Source organism: Sciurus vulgaris (genome assembly GCF_902686455.1).
Source record: "Sciurus vulgaris genome assembly, chromosome: 15".
In the NCBI taxonomy this organism is placed as follows: Eukaryota; Metazoa; Chordata; class Mammalia; order Rodentia; family Sciuridae; genus Sciurus; species Sciurus vulgaris.
This window is the reverse complement of record NC_136476.1, coordinates 50,945,677-50,969,365: the sequence shown is the minus strand read 5'-3', so window position 1 is coordinate 50,969,365 and position 23,689 is coordinate 50,945,677. Positions and strand designations below refer to the sequence as shown.

General features: G+C 38.1%; 1 protein-coding gene across 3 annotated transcripts in view; it reads right to left on the bottom strand.

Annotated features, from left to right (window-relative positions):
- NFX1 (nuclear transcription factor, X-box binding 1) overlaps nt 1–23,689 on the bottom strand; it is a 63,739-nt gene that overhangs the window by 39,869 nt on the left and 181 nt on the right. For all 3 annotated transcript variants that reach the window (XR_013759647.1, XM_079113241.1, XM_079113242.1), the window contains exons 2-5: nt 18,395–19,399; nt 8,281–8,439; nt 7,174–7,251; nt 3,800–3,905 (exon numbers count right to left, since the gene is read on the bottom strand). Coding sequence is in view for 2 of the 3 variants with exons in the window: in XM_079113241.1 (XP_078969367.1) it covers nt 3,800–3,905; nt 7,174–7,251; nt 8,281–8,439; nt 18,395–19,399 (1,348 nt within the window). In the remaining variant the exon portion in view is untranslated. The remainder of the gene's footprint in view (nt 1–3,799; nt 3,906–7,173; nt 7,252–8,280; nt 8,440–18,394; nt 19,400–23,689) is intronic.

Below are 23,689 nucleotides of genomic sequence, written 5' to 3'. Positions count from 1 at the left end.
GAACAAACCATATTATGTGCCTAAACCAAAACAAAGCAATCCCATTGGGTCCTATTGTGAACATGGCAAAAAATAAACCTACTACTAAATGTCTAAGTTATTTCCTGAAGAAAACCAACTTATACTTTTATGTAGAAAATATTAACTGCATTATCATCTTAGAATATTTAACTGGAAAAGTAAAGCCCAGGTCAAAATATTGGTGTTATTTAGCAAGACGGTGGAACCAACCTAGATGTCCTTCAATAGATGAATGGATAAAGAAACTGTGGTATATATATACAATGGAATATTACTCAGCTATAAAGAATAATAAAATAATGGCATTTGCAGGCAAATGGATGAAATTGGAGAATATCATGCTAAGTGAGATAAGCCAATCTCAAAAATCCAAAAGGCGAATGATCTCACTGATAAGGGGATGATGATACATAATGGGGGGTGGGAGGGGGGCAAGAATGGAGGAAGGTAGGACTGTATAGAGGGAAAAGAGAGGTGGGAGGGGTGGGGGGGAAGGAAAAATAACAGAATGAATCAGACATCATTACCCTATGTAAATGTATGATTACGCAAATGGTATGCCCTTACTCCATGTACAAACAGAAACAACATGTATCCCATTTGTTTACAATAAAAATAAATTTAAAAAAAAATATATATATTGGTGTTATTTGGGTCTGACAGTCAAAGATGACATTTCAAATATGGCCTTGGCCCATTTACAGCAGTGTGTGGAGATAAAAATAGCTTGCCACTTTCAGTGACAGAATGTTTGCCTAACACGCACAAGTCTCTGAATTTAATCCCCAGTACTGCACACATGCATATATATGCACAAAAACACACAATGTGCCTTTCAGGTGCCAGGTAGGACCAATCTGAGCAAAGTGACAGAGTTCAACTTTGGTTCATGACAAGCAAAGGCATTTTCTCGTTAGCTACGGAAATGATCACTAGGCAGTGGGCAAACAATAGGAAGAATGGGAAAAAAAAAAAAAAAAAAGATTACCATAAAGAGGTGGACTCTGGTAAACAACAAAGGGAAAGAAGAAAGGGGCAAGGGGTAAAGGAAGTGACTGAGCTTAGCAATATACTACAGGTCAGAATTAGACCTCTGAATAGAATGCTTTTTTTTTTTTTTTTTGTTTACTTCTATTTATTTTTTTCATTATCTTTTTTTTGACTAATAAATAGTTAAAAAATCTTTTTTCATACATGCTTTTTATAGGAACTATTTTATACAGACTAACAGAAAAAAATTACAAGACGGAATTTGTATATTCAAATAAATATTGCCTTCTTCAAAGCAGACACCCTGATAAATTATATAATTGTTCAGAAACACCACTACTTACAACATCTGGAGAACTTCTATAACTTTTTTTTTTGGTGAAATGGAGCATTCTAAGTGATAGCAAAGTATAATCCTTTGGAATTAAAAGCCAATCTGAGGTCAGTCTAATGAATTGCATGGGTATCAGAATTTTATGCAAAACAAATCAGATGTGCCAACAAAACAGTCTGGCTGGAATTTTTAGTTTTATACATGACTCACTAGCTGTTTTACATTTTTTTGGTGCTATAGATTGAACGTAGGGCCTTGCAAATGCTAGACAAACACTCTACCACTGAGCTACATCTCCATTCCTTCTTGTACCTCTTAAATAAGGTCTAATCACTGGTAACAATCCAGGAGCAAGCACCTAGTCTTCAAAGGTGACCCCATTTTTTTTTTTTTTTTTTTTTTTTTTTGTGGAGCTGGGGATTGAACCTAGGGCTTTGTGCTCTTGTGAGGCCAACTCTACCAACTGAGCTATATCCCCAGCCCGACCCATATTTTGATAGCACCCACAGGGAAACTTTAGTTTAAGCATGTCTTTAAAGAAGAGGATCATTATTCAACAGTAATATTTGACATGATACACCACAACCCTGTCAGGCATAACAATTTAATTTTTTAAAATATACATATTTTTTTTTAGTTGTCAATGAATCTTTTATTTATTTATATGTAGTGCTGAGAATTGAACCCAGGGCCTCACACATGCCAGGTAAGCACTCTACCACTGAGCCACAACTCTAGTTCTTTAATTAACTTTTAATGAGCTAAACCACAAGTCAGGTGTGGATGACTCCAAGTAATTTAAAATATCCCCAAGACCTAAACTTAGTCTCAGATTTTCTTAACCTTTAGAGCAGGGTTTACAATGATGACTATATACTGGAATTATCTAGAGAGCTTTTAAAACTACAGAGGTTCAGGACCCATCCCTATAGGTTCTAATTCAATTGCTCGGAGGTACAGACTGAGTAATGGTACTTTAAAATGTTCTCTAAGTTATTCTAATATGCAGCCAGCGTTGAGAACAATTGTTCGAGGGGGTTTTATGACCCATCAGAATAAACCCAAACAGAGAAAGGGGTCAATTGTGGCTTTGAAGTCTTGATAAGACAAAAAAGAAAAACTCAAAACTTTGAAATGAAGAAAGTGCTGTGGGGGAATGGGTTCCAGCAACTTTTGGGGTCCTGACTGTAATAAAAGGACAATTTTCAAATCAAGTGTAGGATTTTGCAAAGCTGCAAAAGAATGGGTTTTAGGTATCCACTCCCTTCAGATATGGTGTTAACTGTCTGATCTGTATCACTTTTGATGTTCTCTGGTAGTCACAAAAAGGACCCATTTCTGCTGAAGGCTTTGGAAAGATAGTATTTCTTTTTACTGAATTTACTTAAAATGCTGGCTAGAGGAAGGAATGGGTTAGGCAAATGAATCTCTGAGGAAGACCTAAGCAAACAGCCACAGGGAGAGAGACAGTTGACCGCCCAGCTAATTGAAGGCCAAGCTGTTTAGTCCAATCTGAAATGGCACTACCCCACTGGCCATTCCCTGGTGCCACCACTGCCTCACCTTGATCACAAGGCCCCTGATCTGATATTTACTCCAGCTTTAGGTAACAGAAGTACTGAGATAATACTCTGATGTCTGTTTTACTCTTAAATTTGGGTAATGAAGCAAGAATTACCATATTTTTGACCAACTGGCAGACTCAAGTATCTCAGGCACACTGATTCATTTATTTTTTCACAGAACCCTATGAGATAAGTACTATTATTTATATCATTATTATTTTACAAATGCAGAAACACAGGCTTACAGAAATAATTTGTACAAGGTCATATAACTATTTAAGAGATTCAAACCCAGATTTAAATCTTTTGTCTGGGGTCAGAGTGGTGCACAGAAATTTATCTGTAACTGATCAATTCTGATCAATTATTTCTCTATGACTATTTTTTTTTTTTTTTGAAAAAGCACATTGGTACATCTTAAACCTGGTTATTATGTAGGAAGTATTCACATCATAAAAATATTGTTAGACAAGATGCTATGCAATTATCTTTCCCCAGACAGAAGGCTGTCCTATGCATTCTCTTGGACCAGGATATCACTAGGGGATAAAATACCTGATTCTCATGTCCTTTTAGAAATGGTGTAATGCAGTGGAAGGAACACTGGCTTTGGAAATTATATCTACCATGTATCAACACTGCAAGAGGCTTGGCCTTTCTAAGCCTCATCTGTAAAGTGGAGATGACAAATATCTATACATCGTTGAGCTATGCTAAAAATTGAACTAATTACCTTATGTAGAATGACCAGTGCAGAGTAAGTGCGAAGTAAATGGTACCATATCAACCTTCCCCTGACCTATTACATATTAACCAGGTATGTGTACTTAGAGCCACCAGCAAAGCACATACACCAGGAAATCTCCAGAGGTTTAGGATTCCAACTTACAGGTTACAGGAATGTGGGCAGTCCTGGCCAGGCTGTTTCTTCCTACAAACCTCACCACAACTATGTGGAATTTCATTTCTGCTCCATTCAGGATTCTTTACTTTGCCTAAAACATATCAGATCAGAGAGTCAATGCTACAAATTTCAGCTATATCAACTTTAACAAAATAGTAGAGTACAGCTAGACAGCATGAAACTTCAAGTATGGTTTCTATTTGTTCCACAAATGCATTATCTCACATCTTATAATAAAAAGATAAATGTAATGCTCTTCATCAAAAACTTCACTGAGTCTTAAATTCCAGCTTACATAGGAAAGAGAAAAAAAAAGTTTGTTTTTTTTTGTTACTAGAGATTGGTACCAGGGATGTTGCTTAACCATCCAACCCTTTTTATGTTTTATTTTGAGACAGGGTCTCACTAAGTTGCTAAGGCTGACTTTGAACTTGTGATCCTCCTGCCTCAGTCTCCTCAGTTGCTGTGATTACAGGCATTTGCCACTGTGCCTGGCAGAAATAAAGTCATTTTTACTTATGAAAATGCCATTGTCATTTGACTAATGAACACATTTAATCTCAGATAAACACCCACTAAACATTCTGTAAATGGGTTCCTGGTCTGATAGAATAATATCTGTGGTAGGGATTAGAAAGAAATAGGGAAAGAAGGCTAGTGATGTAATTCAGTGGTATAGTTGCCTGGGCTCAATCCCCAGTACCGCAAAAATAAATAAATAGGTAGAATATAAAATAAGGGAAGAGCATTTGGGTAAAGGGGATGAGGCCATAAAATGGAAAGGACATAAATCCCCTGTATAATAGGAACTCACCTGTTCTATAGCTATAAAGTAGGCATAAAAAGCACTATAATTTTATAATCTAATCTTTACTGAGCATCTTCTTCAGATTTAACAAAAAGGCAGGGAAGAACAAAATCCAAGTTACACGACCCCTCCTTCCTTACCCTTAAAGAATTCATCCTCATTTCAGTAATTCATTCATGAAATGGAAGCTGGTTCTACTCTTTAGCCTTCCCTTTTCTCTCTATACTGTCTCTTTTAAAAATTTTATTCATATTGAGAGATTTAATATACCCAAAGTCCAAGTGATTTCCGAATCTACATTTTCTGCCTTGAATCTTCAATTTTAGCCTTATGTATCCAGCCACCTGCTGAACATCTTCTGCTTGGGGTTTCAGTCATATCAAACTGACTTATCTACAGCCAGAGTTCACATCTTTCCTCTAAAGCCTTTCCCTTGGGAAGGGGAAGGCGAGGTAATTTGGTCTGAATTAGAACAAGATATATTCTATGCTTTTATGTCAAAATAGATTCTACTGTTATATAAAACTAAAAAAAAAATTTAAACAAAGGCTCTCCTTCTTTAGTGTTCCTTATTTCTGTCAATGACAGCATCACTGTCAGAGTCACAAACACTCAAAAACTAGTCATTGCTAACTCCTCTTTTCTTTCTATAATGTACTTAGTCACCAAGTCTTGTCAATTCTTCCTCAGTGTCTATTTCCCTTCCTACTCCTGTTCTTGCCTCACTACCCACTAAAAACCTCAAAACAGGACTATTAGAAAAGCTGCTGCCTCTGTGCTTTCTTGTTCCAATATGGTATCCTAGTTTTGCCCTAACATCTTTTGATGCTTCCATCTCTTTTGCCTGAGTCAAAATGATGGTCCTTTGCCTTCTCCCTACCAGGATTCTGTATTATACTCTTTCCTTACTCCTTACCCTTTTTACTAGTAGGGTCTCACCTATTCCTCTCAACTGCAACTATCATCCTAAGTCTTGATGTCTCTTTCAACATATCTAACCTGAACTCACTGTCCCTACTGATTCTTTTGACCTACCTTTGCCTTGATATCACCATTCCAAAAGCATGCGTTCCTCCCTTTCCTATTGCTGTTCATTCCTGCTTATCTTTTAAATCTTTTCCACTCATATAGATTTCTATTAATCTTCACTGGAAGAGGGGATTGGGGTTCACACCCTGAATGGTAAGTGGATGAGAATCTATTTTTAATTTTAAATTATTTTTGGTTCCAGGGATTGAAGTCAGGGGCACTGAACTACTGAGCCACAGCCCTTTTTAAAATTTTTTAGTTTGAGACAGGTCTCACTAACCTATGGCCTCACTAAGTTGCTGAGGGTGGCTTTGAACTTGCAATCCTCCTATCTCCGTCTCCTGAATTGCTCAGATTACAGGCATGTGCCTGTTTAAAGAAGAGGAAGAACATTCTTGATAATCAGAGTTCACCAAGGAATTGAGAAGATAAAGAATTGATGGTTGGGGTTGGAATTGTGGCTCAGTGGCAGAGTACTCACCTGGAATGTGTGAGGCAATGGGTTTGATTCTCAGCACCACATAAAAATAAATAAGATAAAGGTACTGTGTCCATCTACAACTAAAAAATATTTTTTAAAAAATAGAAAAGAGTTGATGGTCAATGACTCTTGGTGAAAATTGCTAATTAAGTAATGGAAAAGGAGAAATATGAGCAAATTGGTTAGGAAAATGAGAGCATGCAGAAACAAACAGAAAAGCTGGTCATTTCAAGAAGGGAATGGTCAAACATGTCAAAGGTGTGTATTGCCAAAAAGATTAAGGATTTATAAATCAGTCATAGATATTGCCAAAAAGGGGTCACTGAGGACTTTTGAATGTAGTTTCAGTAAGGCAAGGTTAGAAGGAAAAATGCATGGTTCAAGGAGGGAGATAAATAGCTAAGAAACAAAATCTGAAAAATCAACTAGATGGAGAGGTTAGTCATTAAAAAGATGGGGGAAAAAGACATGCAGGAAATAAGCTAGTAGCAGGAATGGGCATCAGGAACACAGTTTTTTTCTAAAACACAGGGAAATTGAGCTATTCAAAAATAGGAATAAAGAGAGAGGATGTAAGGATAGAGTTTGTAATGCTGGTTTATAAAAAATTTTCTCTCTTACATAAAGAAAAAATGACTTCTTTTTGAATAAAAATAATAAACTAGCTCTTTACTCATGTTCAAATTTAGAATGTCAAAGCTGTTACAGTTGATTAGGAGAGGGAGCATGTGCTGATACCTGCTTCTGCCAGTTGGTCAGCTCTGGTCTTAAGCTAAGACCAAGGAGACCAGGACCACACTTCTGAAGTGATATAAGCCTTATTGGCATGACAGGCCTATCTCCAGAACAGCCTGCTGAGAGCACAAAAGCTCATGACTCTAGCTGGGAGATGGACCACATGAGTAAGGTCTTACAGACTCATAGCTTCAGAGCCTTACTAGTAACTTTAAAGATGAGCCCAGCGGATTGCCTCTCCTAGACAGGGTGCTGAGATCCAATGAAGGAAGTGAAAGATTTTCTAGTGTATGCAAACAAACTTACCACAGAAGCAAGTATAGGTATTAGGAACATGTGCAGACACATTCTGACAGGCAGGGCACCTCCAACCACTCTGGCCATCTGTCAAAAAAAAATGAGTACAACAAATAAATTTTCTTTCAAAAGCACAAGTAGGGCTTGGGGTGTGGTCTAGTGGCAGAACACATTCTTGGCATGCATGGGGTCCTGTGTTCAATCCCAGCACTACCACCCCTGAAAAGGCACAAGTAATTTTTAAAAATTTAAATCTAGGACAAGGTAAAGTGGTAAAGTGTCTGCCTAGCAAGCACAGAGCCTTAGGTTTACCTTCCAGTAGCACAAAACAAAATAAAAAAAATCTGTAGAAGTCACAATATTGACATTATGGTAGTAATTTCAATGTTAAGCATATGAGACATTTAAGAAAGAAATTCACAATAGTGATAGGACTTTGTCAGATATAACAAATCAAGTAGGTCTTCATTTTGTCCTATTATTTCTAATGTCAACATTAATCTGAGTCTTGGCTTGAAAAATAAAGGATAAACTGAGTATATGAGAGAATATCCAGATGTTTTGAATTAGAGAGTCACAGTTCAGAAATCATAGTATTAGTAACATTTGCTTTATCTATAAATACTATTATAACTAGCCAACAATATACTACAGAGAAGGGTTGTAAAAGGCAAAAACAACTTCAAAATCTTGAGCATAAATGAACCATTACTTTGCATAAATTTCTAAGGCAGACTAGATAAGAAAGGCTTTCTATAGTTGCTACTTGGGTAAAAGCTGTCATTTTTTTTTGCAGTGCTGAGGATTGAACCCAGGGCCTTGTGATTGTGAGGCAAGCACTCTACCAACTAAGCTATATCCCCAGCCCAAAGCTGTCATTTCAATAAAAAAGTGATAAATAAAATATTTATCATACTCTAAATATTTTAATATTGTTACATTTACCTAGTTTACTTAAGATTTACAGCTTAATTTTGGCCATCTGAAATGTGATCAAGGCAACATACTCTCCTCACAGATAAAAGATTTAAGAGGAATTAAACTGTATTTTAAAGCTAGCCTTATAATCTGAACATATCAAACAGGTAAGAATACTCTTAAAGAGAAATAACTGACCTGCTTGAGATGCTGGAGACCTTGCCCATTTCTTTATGCAGTTCAGATGAAACACATGGTAACAGCTCTGACAACTCCACACTGGGGCTGTGACACGAACCAATTCACAGCATACCATGCACTCATATTTTTCTGTAGTCAGCTGTTCAATTAGAGAACCTGTTGAAGGAAAAAAAAAAAGGATAAACTGAAAACACAGAAAACCATTCTTCACTTTTGGCAAAATCATTCAGAAGCATCTAAACAGAGACTTTAATAAGATGGCTACTCAGACTTCAAGGAGAACAAATGGCAGGATATGCTGAGGCAAAGAATTTAGTAAGGAGATATTTTGGTGTGCATTCCCCTGATTGAGAAAACATTCCCAAGAATTTGCCCAGGAAGATACCAGAGTGGCAAAATGCTCCTTGAACATCCTTGGGGAACACTACATGATGGGGTGTTGTTTTGCACTATCAAAAGGAGAGATCCTGAATCTACCGACTGGATGGATTTAGGCTAGGGTGGGGCTCATGAAACTGCACTGGTTAGCTGCAAAAAGCCTAAACCTGGCATGTTCCAACAATCCATGGGGGGTGAGATGGTTCCAGCATATATCCTAGAAGTTTTTGTTTATTTACTCAATAAAGATGTGCTTGGCTCCTACAACAAGCTCCATAGGGTTACGAGACCCAAGGAGACACAGTTCCTGATTACAATACTCTTTCTTTTTTTTTCTTTCCTTTTTAAATCATTGTTTAATCATTTCTTTGTATCTTTATTGATTTCTTAAAAAAAATTTCTGCCTAGTACCACAGTGAACTGGGCAACTATAATAATTCACAGACTGTGTAATGCAAAACACAAAAGTAGCATATCCAATACTATTTCTTTTTTTAAAAAAATTTATTTATTTTTAAAATATTTTTTTTAGTTGTTGGTGGATGTTTTTTATTTATTTATACATGGTGCTGAGAATTGAACCTAGTGCCTCACATATGCTAGGCAAGTGCGATACCACTGAGCCGCAACTCCAGCCCCAATACTCTTTCTTATAGAAATAAATGGCAATAATAAAATAAAAACATACAGAAGGTTCCAGAAAGATCCCAGAAAAAGAAACAGTAGATCTTTCACTGATGACACTAATCTTTCCTTTACTTTTATCAAAACATGCCTACCATGTTAAGACATGGCACTGTCCTGCCATTGCTCTGTTAACTATGAGGTTTGAGGTCTAAGACTCTTATCCACACTAGATAGCAGTCCTGTCCTGACCATTGGCTTTTTTAATTCTAGAAGGTGTTTTCCCACTATGGCTTCCCTATCATTTCTTTCTTTTAACTGTAGATGGACACAATACCTTATTTTATTTATTTATTTTATGCGGTGTCGAGGATCAAATGCAGTGCCTCACACATTTGCTAGGCAAGCGCTCTACCACTGAGCCTATCATTTCTTAGTCATAACTGTATATCTATGCTTCTAATTGGATATGTTAGTATGACAACCTATTGAAATAATCAGAAGTACAGATATAACTGAAGAGTTAACTGACTGAAAACTTCCGATATACCAATAAATATCCCCCCCCTTTTTTAAAGTTAAAACAAACCAAATTTGAAAAAATTCAAGAGTAAAAAGAGTTTTGAGACAATCAGGAATTCAATCGTGGAGTTCAGGAAGGTATTGCTAACTTTGTTAGGTGTGATGACACTACTGTGGTTATGTAAGAAAATGTCCACTTGCATTGAAAAATTCCATAGAGAAATTAAACGAAAGGTTAAAGCTGATTTTATCTGGGTACAGGGACTAAAAGTAAGCTATCTATTAGGGAACTTTAGTAAGTTATCTCACTAAAGTTAAGGCAGCTTTTTTTTTTTTTTTTTAAAGCTAATACAATGGTAGGCTTGGTCAAGATGTTCAAGTTGGTCTTGTTGAGTCCAAAGTGTATGTCATACCCATGTATATATTTGTTAAGTCTAAAGCCTGAGGCAGAACTGAGGGTCGAGACATAAAAGCCAGAAATCAGTTCAGAAAGGAGGCAGTGGTACTTGGATAAAGTAACCTAATGAGACCTTATCAAGTGAGAACAAAGGGTTGAGATAAAACCCCAGGACACACCAATAGTTAGGAAAGAGAAGAAGGAACAGAAACTTGAAGGAGAATAGTCAAAGAGAGTAAGAAGGATTAGAAATGGTGTCAGGGAAGTCACACTTCAAAAAAGACTCCCTCTTTACATCAAACTCAAAGGGAAATCCAGAAGAGTAAGGACTGATATACATCTGTCTAGTGGATGTGGCAAATAAAAAGCATTCCTGACCTTACCATTAGTTCAACTGAATCAAACGGTGATGATGACAGAGAGGGAGAGAAGTGAAACAAAACAGAGAAGAGGAAACAGACCAGATGACTCTTGTTTAGACTGGAATGGAAGGAGAGGAATCTTACTGGGAAGTAATGTAGCAGGGGAAATTTTCCTTTAGGAGGGTAGAGCAGACTTGGCAAGAGCTTCAGGCTTAGAAGCCTGAAGAGTACATGTGAAAAGGTTGGTGAAAGGAAACAAAGGAAATCTCAGAATGAAACTGAAGGACAGGCAAGCAAAGAAGTCTTTTAAGTGTACATAAAAGGAACAAAACGATGAGATAAATATGCCTACCTGATAGTTTCCTCTATATTAGTAAAGTAGGAAGCAAGAAGTTTCGCTTAGATTTAGGGAGATGAATCCTTACCCTTGTGAAGCTTATTGTCTTGTGGAAGAAAGTAAACCATAAACAAATAAATAATGAAAACATGTAACATCATAAGTTAAAGAGAGGTGCTATAGAGAAAAAGAAACCAAGAAAGGACTGGGAATACTGACAGTGAGGAAGGATTATAGTTTTAAATAAGGTGATTAGGAAGTGTTACAGTTTAGATTTTAAACGCTCCCCAATAGTTCATGTATTGACGGCTTGGTCCCCAATTAATGGCACTATTGAGAGGTAGTGGAAACTTGAGGACTTGGGGCCTCCTTGGAGGAAGTCAAGTCACTATGGGTGTGTCCTTGAATGGATTGTGCCAGCCTCTTCCTTTTGCTCTCTCTGCTTCTTGGGAGTCATGGGCAGCTCTGCTCCACCATGAGCTCCCTGCCATGATGTTGTGCCTCACTGAAGACCCCAAGACAAACCCAAATGACCATGGACTGAAACCTTTGAAACTGTGAGCCAAATTAATTTTTTCATCCTTTTTGTTTATCTCAGGTATTTATCACAGTGATGGACAGCTAACATAGAAAGGTTTCTCTAAAAAGATGAATAAAACCTGCAGCAAAATAAATAAACAACAAAAAAAAAAAAAAAAGAGAGAGAAAAAAACAAAACAACAACAACAACATAAATAAACATGCAGCAGCACCAAATTTGGTTGTGTGATTTTTCTGGAACAGCATTTTATTTCCTAGGTGCTGCTGTGGAATAAAGCAGATTTTCTGGGGATGAGATTCTGTCAAATGGCTTGGCAGAAGATCAAGTTTCAGATGATCTGTGATAAGACCCAGCCTGAAAAGAGAATGAAGAAGGGCAAGAAGTAGACAAAACTGGTAGTGTGGGTAAACAAAGAGGCCAAGAGAACCAGGACAAAAGGTTATGGTCATAAAGTGGAACGTAAGACTTTAAGATTTCAGTGACAGTAGGTATGGAAGTAGAATGAAGTTAAAAGTTACTGTAGTTGAGAAGACAAAAGAACTTGAGGCTGGCACAATCCATATGATTGCTGGAGTCACAAAGAATAACAACAGGTTTTATGGCAGATCATTCTCAAACTTGAGCATGCATTGGAATTACCTGGAAGCTTGTTAAAAAATAAGATTACAGGGCGGGGGAGATGGCTCAGTCGGTAGAGTGTTTGCCTTGCAAGCACAAGGCCCTGGGTTCGATCCCCAGCACCACAAAAAAAAAAAAAAAAAAAAAAAAAAAAGATTACAGATATTACTCCCAGGATTTCTGTTTGATAAGTCTGGGATGAGGCCTAAGAACCTGCATTTTTTAACAAGTTCTTGGGTCTTGCTGATGGCTGCTGGTTTGGGACTATATTTTTAGAACCACTAGGGTAGAGAAATAGAGCAAGATTCATCAATAAGAAAGGGGCTGGGGATGGGAGATTTGGAGAACCAGAGATGACAAAGATAAGGAGATACAGAAGGTGATGTAGATAAAAGAGAAGTAGCACTGGTTTCAAAGGAGTAGGGATTTTTATACAGAAAAAAAAATAATGGATAGAAATAACATTGGGGGGAAATTGGAGCATGTTTCCCATCTTCCAGAAACAAAGGTAAGTGGGATAAAGGAAAACAGTCTCTTAGAGGCTATGGAGAAAGTGAACTGAGAGAAGGACACAGGTCAATTAAGAGCAGAAGTATGGTAGAAACATATTTTAAAAATAGTGAATTTTGTTACCACTGAATGAGGAATCTAGACAGTGTGAGAGAACAGAACCAGTGTTAGGTTCTTTCAGTAAAGAACAAAGATTATTCTTAAATAACCATGGACAACTAGTTATATTGGGGTGATCCTCTCTTTTGATTTCAATTAAGTTTTTATGTTCACCACTTCATTTAAACTACTCTAACAAAGACCAATAACCTTGAAAATGCAGTTGTCATCTTTCTAGACTATCAGTATCATTTGGCACAAATGCCCAATCCCTTCTCCTTGAATTGTTTTTCACTTGGCGTTTAGAACATGATTCACTTCCTAACTCCATTGTTCTCTGTCTCTTCTGTTGGAACCCCATCTTTCCCCTTTGAAACACTGCAGAACAAGGCTCAGTGCTCACACTATTCTTCTCTAACTCCACTCACCACCTTTAGTCCATTAAATATTATCTCTAAATTGACAATTCCTATATTTAAATCTCTGGTCCAGACCTCTTCCCTGAACATCATTCTTTCATATCCAACTCCCTACTTAATGTTTGCAGTCAGAAGTCTAACAGGCAACTCAAATTTAACCAAATTCTTTACCTTCCTTGAATAAAGACTAAACAAAAGCAAAAACACTTCTTACAACAAGAAAGGACTTCTAACAAAGAAACTTGAACAGATGGGAGAGAGTAAGAAAGCATGACAACTAAGTGGATTAAATGTGGTATCCTGGATTGGATCCTGTACGTGAAAAATGATGTTAGTGGAAAAAACTTGTGATATTCAAATAAAGCCTATAGTTTAACTAATTAATACTATTTGCCAAGGTTAATTTCTTAGATTTTAACAAAAGTATTTTAGTTATATAAGATGTTAACCTTGGGGAAATCTAGTGAAGGACATATGAGAATTCTTTGACCTATTTTTTAAATTTTCCTATAAATCTAAAATTATTCAAAATTAAAAAAAGTTTTAAATAAACATCTGACTCGGGGATGTAGGTCAATGGTACAGTACTTGCCCAATATGCCCAAGGCTCTGGGTTTTATCCCCAGCATCACAAAAAATAATATAAATAAATAAATAAATAAGCCCCTTATCCTCTCCCAAGTTTTATCTTCAGTAAATGGCAGTTACATTCTTTTAAATTGTTCAGGCACAAAATCCTTGGCTTCATCCCCCGTTCCTCTCATTCTCTTATATCATCCAATCTGTATGCATAAGGTATCAGTTCCTCCTTCCAAATACATCCACAAAGTCTTATAATTCTTTCTACCACTATTATTTGTGGTCCAAGTTTCCATCAACTCCCATCAGAATTACTATCATAGCACACTAATCTGTCCTGTTTTCTTTTCTCCACATAGCAGACTAAGTGATCATTTTAGAAAGAGCATACCATCTTTCTGCCCCAAACCTTTCAGCAGCTTCTCATCTTCTTACTCAGATCCAAATCTAAGCGTCCCTAGTGATCCAGCACCTAGTAAGTCTTTGACTGTTTCTCCTATTTCCCAATTTATTGACCATAATGTCCCTCCCTTCATTTAGATTTGCTCCTCCCCAAAGAGCCACAGGATTCTGTACTGTATTTTGGTCTCGGTGCAAATGTTTCCTGGAGGGCTGGTAAAGCACTTTCCTAAGATGCATGAGGCACTTGATTCAATCCTCAGCACTACTCAAAAAAAAAAAAAAAGTTTCCTCATCAAACATATCAATCTATCTAAAATAGCATCCTGGTCACTTCTGTCCTCTTAATCTGCTTTGTATTTCTTTTTAACCTTTACCATAATCAGATATATTAAATATTTACGTGCTTTCTGCCTATCTTCCCTGCCAAAATGTAAACATTCTCAGTATTTAATGTGCCTAGTACAGTGATTGGCATATAGGAACTCAGCCCTTCTTATTCATGGGATGCACATCTGCTGATTGAGGCAATCGCAGGCTGAATTTATTTATTTTTTTTCTTAAAAACTGCTTTGTACTGGGCTGGGGTTGTAGCTTAGTGGTAGAGCACTTGCCTAGCACAGGTGAGGCACTGGATTCAATTTTCAGCATCACATAAAAACAAACAAATAAAATAAACAAAGGTTGAATTCTTTTTAAAAAACTGCTCTGTACTGAACATGGACAGCCTTTTTTACTAGTCATTATTCCATAAACAATACAGTGTAACAATTATGTACATGGTATTTATGTTGTATTTGGGATTATAAGTAATCTAAAGATGATTCAAAATATATGAGAGAGCATGCTTAGGTCATATGAAAATACTACATCATTTTATATAAGGGACGTTAGCATCTATGGATTTCAGTATCTGCAAGGGGTCCTAGAACCAATCTCTTGTGGATACCAAGGGATGATTATATTTAAACAATATGAATGAAGTATTCTTAAAAGTAACAATGTGAGGAGGTAAAGCCTTGAGGGATTTATTGAGCAGGAGTCTAAGATGGGCTCCCAGATTCCCACCTCCTTGATGTGCACACCCTGTAAAGTTGCCTCCCATTGAGAAGGGGTAGGTTTGACCTAGTCAGGCAAGTCCGTTTAAAAAAGCGGAGAGCACTGGATACGAAGGCACATGCCCATGATCCCAGGGGCCTGGGAGGCTGAGGCAGGAGGATCACAAGTTCAAAGCCAGCCTCGGCAATTTAGTGAGATACTGTCTTAAAATAAAAAATAAAAAAGGACTGGAGATATGGCTCAGTGGTTAAGCACTTGTGGGTTTAATTCCTGGTACCAAAAAATTATAAAAGAGTGGATAGCTGGGTGAGGTGGTGCTTCTTTGTAATCCCAGCTACTCTAGAGGCTAAGCTCAGAGTATTTAAGTTCAAAGCCAACCTGGGCAACTCAGCAAGACCATGACTCAAAATAACAGGGCTGAGAATTTAGTTCAGTGGTACAGTACTTGCATAGAACACATGAGACCCGGGTTCAATCCCCAGTACTACCAAAAACAAAACAAAACAAACAAATGACAACGAAAAACAGAGATATAAGTCAGAGATTTGAAACTATAGCAGATATTTTTCTGCAGGCCTCAAAGAAGGAAACTACAATGTTATAAATAAGACCACATAGTAGAAAAGTAGGACTGGTTTCTAGAAGCTCAGAGTGAACCCCTGGTCAACAGCCAGTGAAAAAACAGTACTTCAGTTTTGTACCCTTAAGAAACTGAATCCTACCAACCACCAGAGAATGAAAGAGGGCCTTGATCTTCTGGCCAAATTTCAGCCTGGGAGACCCTGAACAGAGAACCCAGTTAACTATACTCAGTCTCCTGATTCACAGAAACAGTCACATATTAAATTTGTGTTATTTTAACCCATTATGTTTATGGAAATTCATTATAAAGCAATATGGAACTCATTAACCAGTCTTAAAGATTCAAAACACCGAGAGACTAGGAGTATAGTTCAGACTAGAGCACTTGCCTAGATTGTGCAAGGCACTAGGTTTGATCCCCAGTATTGCCCTGATTCCAGTAGCACACACCTATAAGTTCAGCTACTCAGGAAATTAAGGCAGAAGGATCACAAGTTCCAGGCCAGCCCGGGGAACTTAGCAAAATTCTTTCTCAAATAAAATGAAAAAAAGGGCTGGTACAGCACTTGCTTAGCATGTATGAGGCTCTGGGTTCAATCTCCACTATCATAAAAAGAAATAACAAAAACAATTACAAAAAACAACTCTGGCATAACACTGCTTTGCTTCACAAACAAGCTGAGTCCCAAGGACTACCTGGTGAAGCAAGCAACTAGAAGAAATAAAGGCTGCATAAAAACAGGCTCCGGGCAGGTGGCAGCTTCATGGGTTAGGCTATACCTCACATTAAACTGAAAGGAGACCAAAATTGTAAAAGCTCAGGAGAAATAATCAGTGGGATGAAACTATTTAGCATTGATGAGATGTATACTCAGGGAAAAATGAAAGGTCTTCAAATGTGAAACAAGGGGGAGGGAAATCATGAGGAGGAAGACTGCTATGCTGCTCTAGAGGACAGAACTTGAACCAAAATACAGAAAGCATTTATAGGAAAAAAGTTTTCAGTTCAATATAAGGATGAACTAGAGAGCTTTGTAACTATTATGTTCCATAAACTATTAGACAGAATTACAAAAGAAAGAAAGATAGGAAAAAAGAAAAAGAAAGATACAGTATTTGATTTTTTTCTTCTTTTGGCAGTACTGGGGAATGAACCTGGGGTACTTTACTACTACATCCATATTCCTTTTGATTTTGAGAAAGGGTCTCACTAAGTTACAGAGGCTGGCCTCAAACTTGTGATTCTCCTGTTTCAGCCTCTGGAGTCACTGGGATTACAGATGTGCACAAATGTGCCTGGCTAATATTTGTTTTTAATGGGTTTACAGGTTAGTGGAAGGCACTGACACATGAACAAATTATGATTTCCAGTAGAAGTTCTGAAACAGAAAAATATGTGTATATATATGTGTATATATAAGATATATATACATAAGGGCTGAAAAAGATTAATGCTACCTATAGGGATAAGATGTTCCCTGAACATGTAACTAAACTAGCTTTGGAAACATGAATTAAGAATTCACCAGTGGGACTGGAGTTGTGGCTCAGTAGTAGAGTGCTTGCCTGGCATGTGTGAAGCCCTGGGTTCGATATTCAGCACTACATATAAATAAATAAAGTAAAAGATCCATTGACAGCAAAAAACAAATAAATAAATAAATAAAATAAAAATAAAAAAACAGAATTCACCAGTAAGGTTGGAAGTAATGGCACATGCCTATAATCCCAGTATATCAGGAGGCTGAGGCAAGAGGATCACAAGTTTGAGGTCAGCCTCAGCAACTTAGCAAGACCTATCTTAAAAATAAAAAAACAAAAAGGGACGAGGAAGTGACTCAGTGGTTAAGCATTCCTGATTTCAATCCTCAGTACAATCAATCAATCAATCAATGAATAAATCACCAGTAAGTTGAGTAGTAAGAATTCTAGACAGGAGCTTCATGCAAGAGCATGGAAAACACAACAGCACAAAATCCAGGGAATTAAAATGGTGGGGACTGGGGTAATATAAGAGGTAGCAGAAGACAGGACTGAGTAAGGCAGAAGACAGAATCTGTAGGTAATGAGAACTAACAAATGGAAGTATGCAGGGAAAAGATAGTTCAATATATTTTAGGAAAAATGCGCTCCGATGGTGGTGCAAGAGATGAAAGAGAGAAATTAAGAGAGAGTGGATAGGAACCGTCACAACTGCGCAAACAAGATGAGGCAGATTAGGTGATGCAGGCTGTAACGTGCAGAGAGAGTGGGGATGTTACCATCCCTTACCTCTGCTTTCACAACTCAAAAAAATCTTCAGGGCTAGGTATGTAGTTTAAAGGTAGAGTGCTTGCCTAGCAGGCACCAAGCCCTGGGTTCAATCCCCAGTACTGCAGGAAAAAAATAAAATAAAATCTTATAGCCAGACATCTTTGCTACCTATATCTGCATTTTTAAGAACCCTTACACAGCTCCTTATTTGGAAAAAGTCCTTATTTTGTATTTGTTTGTAATATACATAAAACCAAGTAAGTGCTTACCAAATGGGAAGAAGTGCAACGGGCAGTAGCAAAACCCAAGCACAAAGTGAATTAAGATACTATTCACTGTGTACCTTTTTGTACTTTGTTTTCTAAATTATGTGAATATATTACTTGTTAAAAAGTACTAAAAACACATTCCCACACATCTAGGTGGATTTACCTGTATGTGTTTCCACATTTTTTAGCACATGGTTCTGTTTTCCTCTGGGGAAAGAAGATATCACTTGAAGATCTTGTCTCCTTATAGCACTTTTCTCTTGGTCAACCCTTCTGGAAGACTTGTTGACAACTGCCAAATTCCCACTGTCACAGGCTGATTTTGTTGGTCTTTCATTAAGATTATCCTTTGGAATGGGGGCCATGTTGTTTCTGGATCCTGAATTTGTATGTCGTTGGCCCTCCTGTTTTGGTGGATTCCGGCCTGGTCGTGGCCTGGCTCCTTCCACTTCCCAGGGAGGCCTTTTCTGTGGGTATCTTCTTTGCTCATTTCGTCTGGCTCCATATCCATCCAGTACTCCTTTTCTACAGGATGCATCCGCAGAGTCAGGGTGGAAAACCCCCACAGATTTGTTATTTTCAGGTCCAGCATCCTCAGGTTTTGGAGTCATTTTGTTACCCCATTCACACTTTAGTTTCCCCTTGACTTTTGAGCCTCTACCATAACTGTATACAAACTGTGCTGATTTTTTGGGTTTTGCTCCCCTGGGATCTGCACCAACAATTTCCTTCTCACTCTCAGAAGGGCTATGCTCACTGGGGTTTGTCCCACTCTCTAACTTGGACACACTTTCTAAGCTAGTTGTATCTGAGCTCTGGTCAGTGAGCCCTTGTACTTTCTTGACTCTGATATGATGCTTTTCATGCCTTAATTTTTGCCAAGGCTGATTCTGAAGACTATGGTTCTTGAGTGATTTATTAGAAGCAGAAGACTGGAAAAAAGTCTGTTGACTCTTAGGTTTACTTCCTGAAGGATAACTGTGCTGATGAACAACAGAGATGTCATCATAAGGAATCTGCCTGGAAATGTGACAGGGAGGTGATGAACTGTAATTTCTTCTGCCAATCTTATTAGAGTCTGATCTTCTTTGAGTGCCACAATTTAGACCAGAATTTTTTCTTTCCTGAGGAATGAATTCAGCAGCTTCTGTATTAAATTTAAAAGTACCTAGGACATAAGGAATAGACATGCCAGTAAGGAAATTAATGTGTTACCCATGAAGCCTATAAGACTCTAAGCCATATCTAAAAATCATTTTTCTAAGGACATTATACAAAACAAACTTAGACCTGTGAAGGTGATGGGTTCAAAGTGCTTGTAGAGGATCAATCATCCCATATCCACTGGCCACAGAGCCACTGACAGCTAAGAGTTGCTGAGTGAAAATGTTCATCTGGGTCATCAGGCATTACGTACACATTCATTTATTTTATCAAAATTTTAAAGGTCAGTTAACAGTTCAGCAATGAGCTATCAGTCACCAGAGTCTTTCAAAACTCTAAAGTATCATTGTGCAATATCAAGTAAACAAACTTTGAAGTCAGCTGAATGGGTTTAAACACCCTCAATTTATGTTATGAGGTTAGGGATATCACTTGAACACCACTAGCCTCATTTTCCACATCTATAATAAGGGATGATAGGACTTTTAAAAGGATTATTTTGAAATTTAAATAAGATTTCACATAGATAATATTAGCATAGTGAGCATATTAGTTTCTATCTCTTTTCCCAGGAATAATATTCTGGGTTTTCCATAATAACATCCATTATATGCTTGAGAATCCCAGTCTGAAAATTGATCATACTTCCCTTAAACCCACTCACTTTGCTCTTCTAAAATGATTTTTCTTTTCTTCCTTTTTGGTACTGGAGACTGACCCAGGTGTGGTTTAGCACTGAGTTACATATCAAGCCCTTTTTTAACTTTTATTTTGAAACAGGGTATAAGTATAGAGGCTGGTCTTGAACTTGCAATCCTCCTGTTTCAGTCTCCTGAGGAGCTGGGATTACAGGTATATGCCACCACGCCTGGCACTAGAATGATTTTAGTATAGTCAACTCAGTCACTAAAGCCCAAATAAGAAATGATTAGTCTAACAACACAAAACCAGTTGGGAACAAAGCCAAAACCTTATATAACATATAGAATATGCTATGAGTCAACAGAGTCTGAAAGACATGGATTTAAGTCCCTATCACTTACTGTGCTTTAAGTTTCTTTTACATGTAATGCAGATGGAAACAATTCCTACAACAAAAAGAGTTCCTATAAAGAGTAAAGCAAGGGGTAGGAAGAGGGGAGGGAGGAGGGAAGTACTATGAAGTAATGTTGGTCAAATTATACTGTTATATTGTGTGCAAGTACAAATATGTAACAACAAATATCAACATTGTGTACAACTATGATGTACCAATTTAAAAAAAAAAAGAAAAAAAGAGTAAAGCAAGTTAATGACACATACAAAGTAGTTAAAATGGTCTTTATTCTTGCTGTTAGGACTACAGAATACCTGAAATACATATAGTCAAGTGCAGATGGATACAGTGCAGAGCCTATGGGTTTCAGGTTTAAATATAGGGCCTAACACTTTTAGGTACTTAATATGTGCTGGGCACTATTCTAAGTTCTTTACATGTGTTAACTCAGAAAATCTTAACACATTCTTGATGAGAAAACTAAAGCACAGAGAGTAACTTGCCTAAAGACACAGAGGTATTCCAATGCAGACTCAGGATTCCAGATAAGGAAGTGTGGCACCAGAGACCACAGAAACATAGTGAAGAAATAAATGAGTTCATAAAGGTCATAATAACCTCTCACTTAATCCTAGAAACTGAACACTTCCACACAGGCAGAATTCTAAGGGTGAAGTGGAGGGCTTCACAAAATGGCAAGAGGATTAGATAAATTCAGAAGGTGGTAGAGATGTTCTGGAGACATAAGGTATAACTTAAAGACAAGTGTGGGTAAAAACTGGACCAAGAGGTATTGTGCAGTTGTCCTGCTTGAAGAAGTAAGTCTGGAGAGAGGGGCAGAAATAAGGTCAGTCAAGTTGTACAGAATAGTCTTTTGAGTAGTAACGAATCAATTCAGACAGGACTGCACCTATTCATACACAGCTTATGTTCCACTACATATGAAGCATAAGGCAAAGTCCTTGAAAAGACACTTAAGAGACATGAGGAAGGAAAAGAGACACATGAATCAGGAAACTGGACCATGGAAAAGATAAGAGAGAATCCTTTCACTATTTTAAGTAAGCGGAAGTTATTCAATATAACTGGGATGTCTCCTCATCAAGACATGGCTATAATACAAGTAAGTGATATTCAAGATCCAAGATAACACAGCAACATGGTAGACATTCAACAGGTGATCAGAGCAAAGCCAGGGCAAAGCCAACTGGCAGGTTATAAAGTCCAGAGACAAAGCTGACTTGTTGAGTCTACCCATGAAAAAAAGATTCCTCCTGAATTAAGCTACCATTTAGGACCTTAAATGGGGAGGAAGGGTGTGTGCTAGAGATGATGCTAAAATAAGAAAATGGAATAGGAACAAAAGCAAAAATCAAAGAAACACAAAAGGGAATGGTGAGGTCTTAGTAAATGCATGATGGGGTAGAGGGGGTAACCTGGGACCCAAACCAGACAGTCTCTACCCTTTTTGCTTCAAACATTGAAGGATACAGAAATAAATGAGAAGTGAGCCCAAGGATGGGAAGATCAATAGATCCAGTTTAGAGGGTCTGCTGAAGGACTACTTGGGGAAAATAACAGCCTAAAAAGTTTTCCACACCCCAGCTGGGCATGGAAAGCATGACTGTAATCCCAGTTATTTGGAAGGCTGTGGCAGGAGGATCACAGGTTTGAGACCAGCCTTAGCAACTTAGCAAATCCTGTCTCAACATAAAAAATAAAAAGGGTTGTAAACGTAGCTCAGTGGTAGAGTACCCCTGGGTTCAATGTCTAGTACTACATACACAAAAAGATTTTTGCTGGGCAGTGATGCATGCCTGTAGTCCCAGTAGCTTGGGAGGCTGAGGCAGGAGGATCATGAGTTCAAAGCCAGCCTCACCAACTTAGGGAGACCCTGTCTCTAAATAAAAAATTAAAAGGGCTGGGGATGTGACTCAGTGGTTAAGCACCCCTGGGTTCAATCTCTGGTACAAAAAAAAAAAAAAAGAAAGAAAATTCCTCTCCCAAGATTACTTAATAACCAAGCAAGTCAGGACTACTTTTTCCGATTTTTAAAACTGAGACCCACAGTAATAAATGTTTTACCTGCCATCTAATACACAAGTACATATATAGTCTTATTGGTACCCCAACAGCTGGTCTGTGGCAGAACTAAGATTCTAACCAACAAATGCTGTAAATTGTTGCCCTTTTTTTTTTCAGAAATAGTGGGTCATGAAATCACAAAACCAAATCATGTAGAAGCCAGGCCCAGCAGCACACATCTGTCAAAACAACAAACCAAAATAAACAAAACCCCTATTAAATCAATATAGTGGGTAGTGATGACTACTTTTAAAAGTGAAACAGAAGCCAGGTGCTACACCTGTAATTCTAGCTACTTGGGAGGCTGAGGTAGGAAGATAGAAAATTTGATTCCGGTCTGGGTAACTTAGCAAGGTCTCAAAATTTTTAAAAAGGGTTGGGCGTGTAGCTCAGTGGTGGAGTGCTTGTCTACCATGTGTGAGGCCCCGGGTTTAAAAACACACAAACAGGAAGGAAGACGGAAGCAAAGAGTATATTACTGATAGTAAACCATTGCCTCTTGAAATGTTTGGTTCACTTTCGCATTCTTTAAGTGAAATGAGCTTGTGATTAAAAAAAATTTTTTTTTCTTTTTTTGGTCCCTGTTCACAAAGTTTGGAAACCACGGATCTACCGTACACACCGAAAGAAATGAAAATGAAAATGGACGTTATACTAACAGTCAAATAAGGCGGTCTACTCCATGAGTGGAAGTGAGCTAACAGAAACAGTACAGAGCAAGAGCTTTTACAGCTTTCAACTTATTTGCTCAGACAGATGAGGAAACTGAGACTCGATCACCACTGATGTTCGGCTGGCGCGCGCCCCGCCACTCCAAGAGGTATGCATACACCCCAAGCACAGCGCGCACACACGATGGAACCGAGAGCCCGCCAGCCACTGGCGGCGACTCGACCGACGCCCTCCGATCGGAGGTGAGTGAGATGTACCCTAGGAAGGCCGATGTGGGCCCAGTGGGAGGGCGGGACACCCACATCGATTCACTGGGCGCCGGAACAAGCCCGTTTTCCTCGGAAACCCAGATGCCGGGCTTCACCATCCAGTTGAAGATGCTGGAGGTCTCCGTATGCGCGACGCGCGTGGCTTGGCCCTTCCAAGCCACTATTCCCAACTCTAGCATGAGCCACTCTCGCGATATAAATTGCCGAAGCCCTAGGACTTGGTTATTGACCA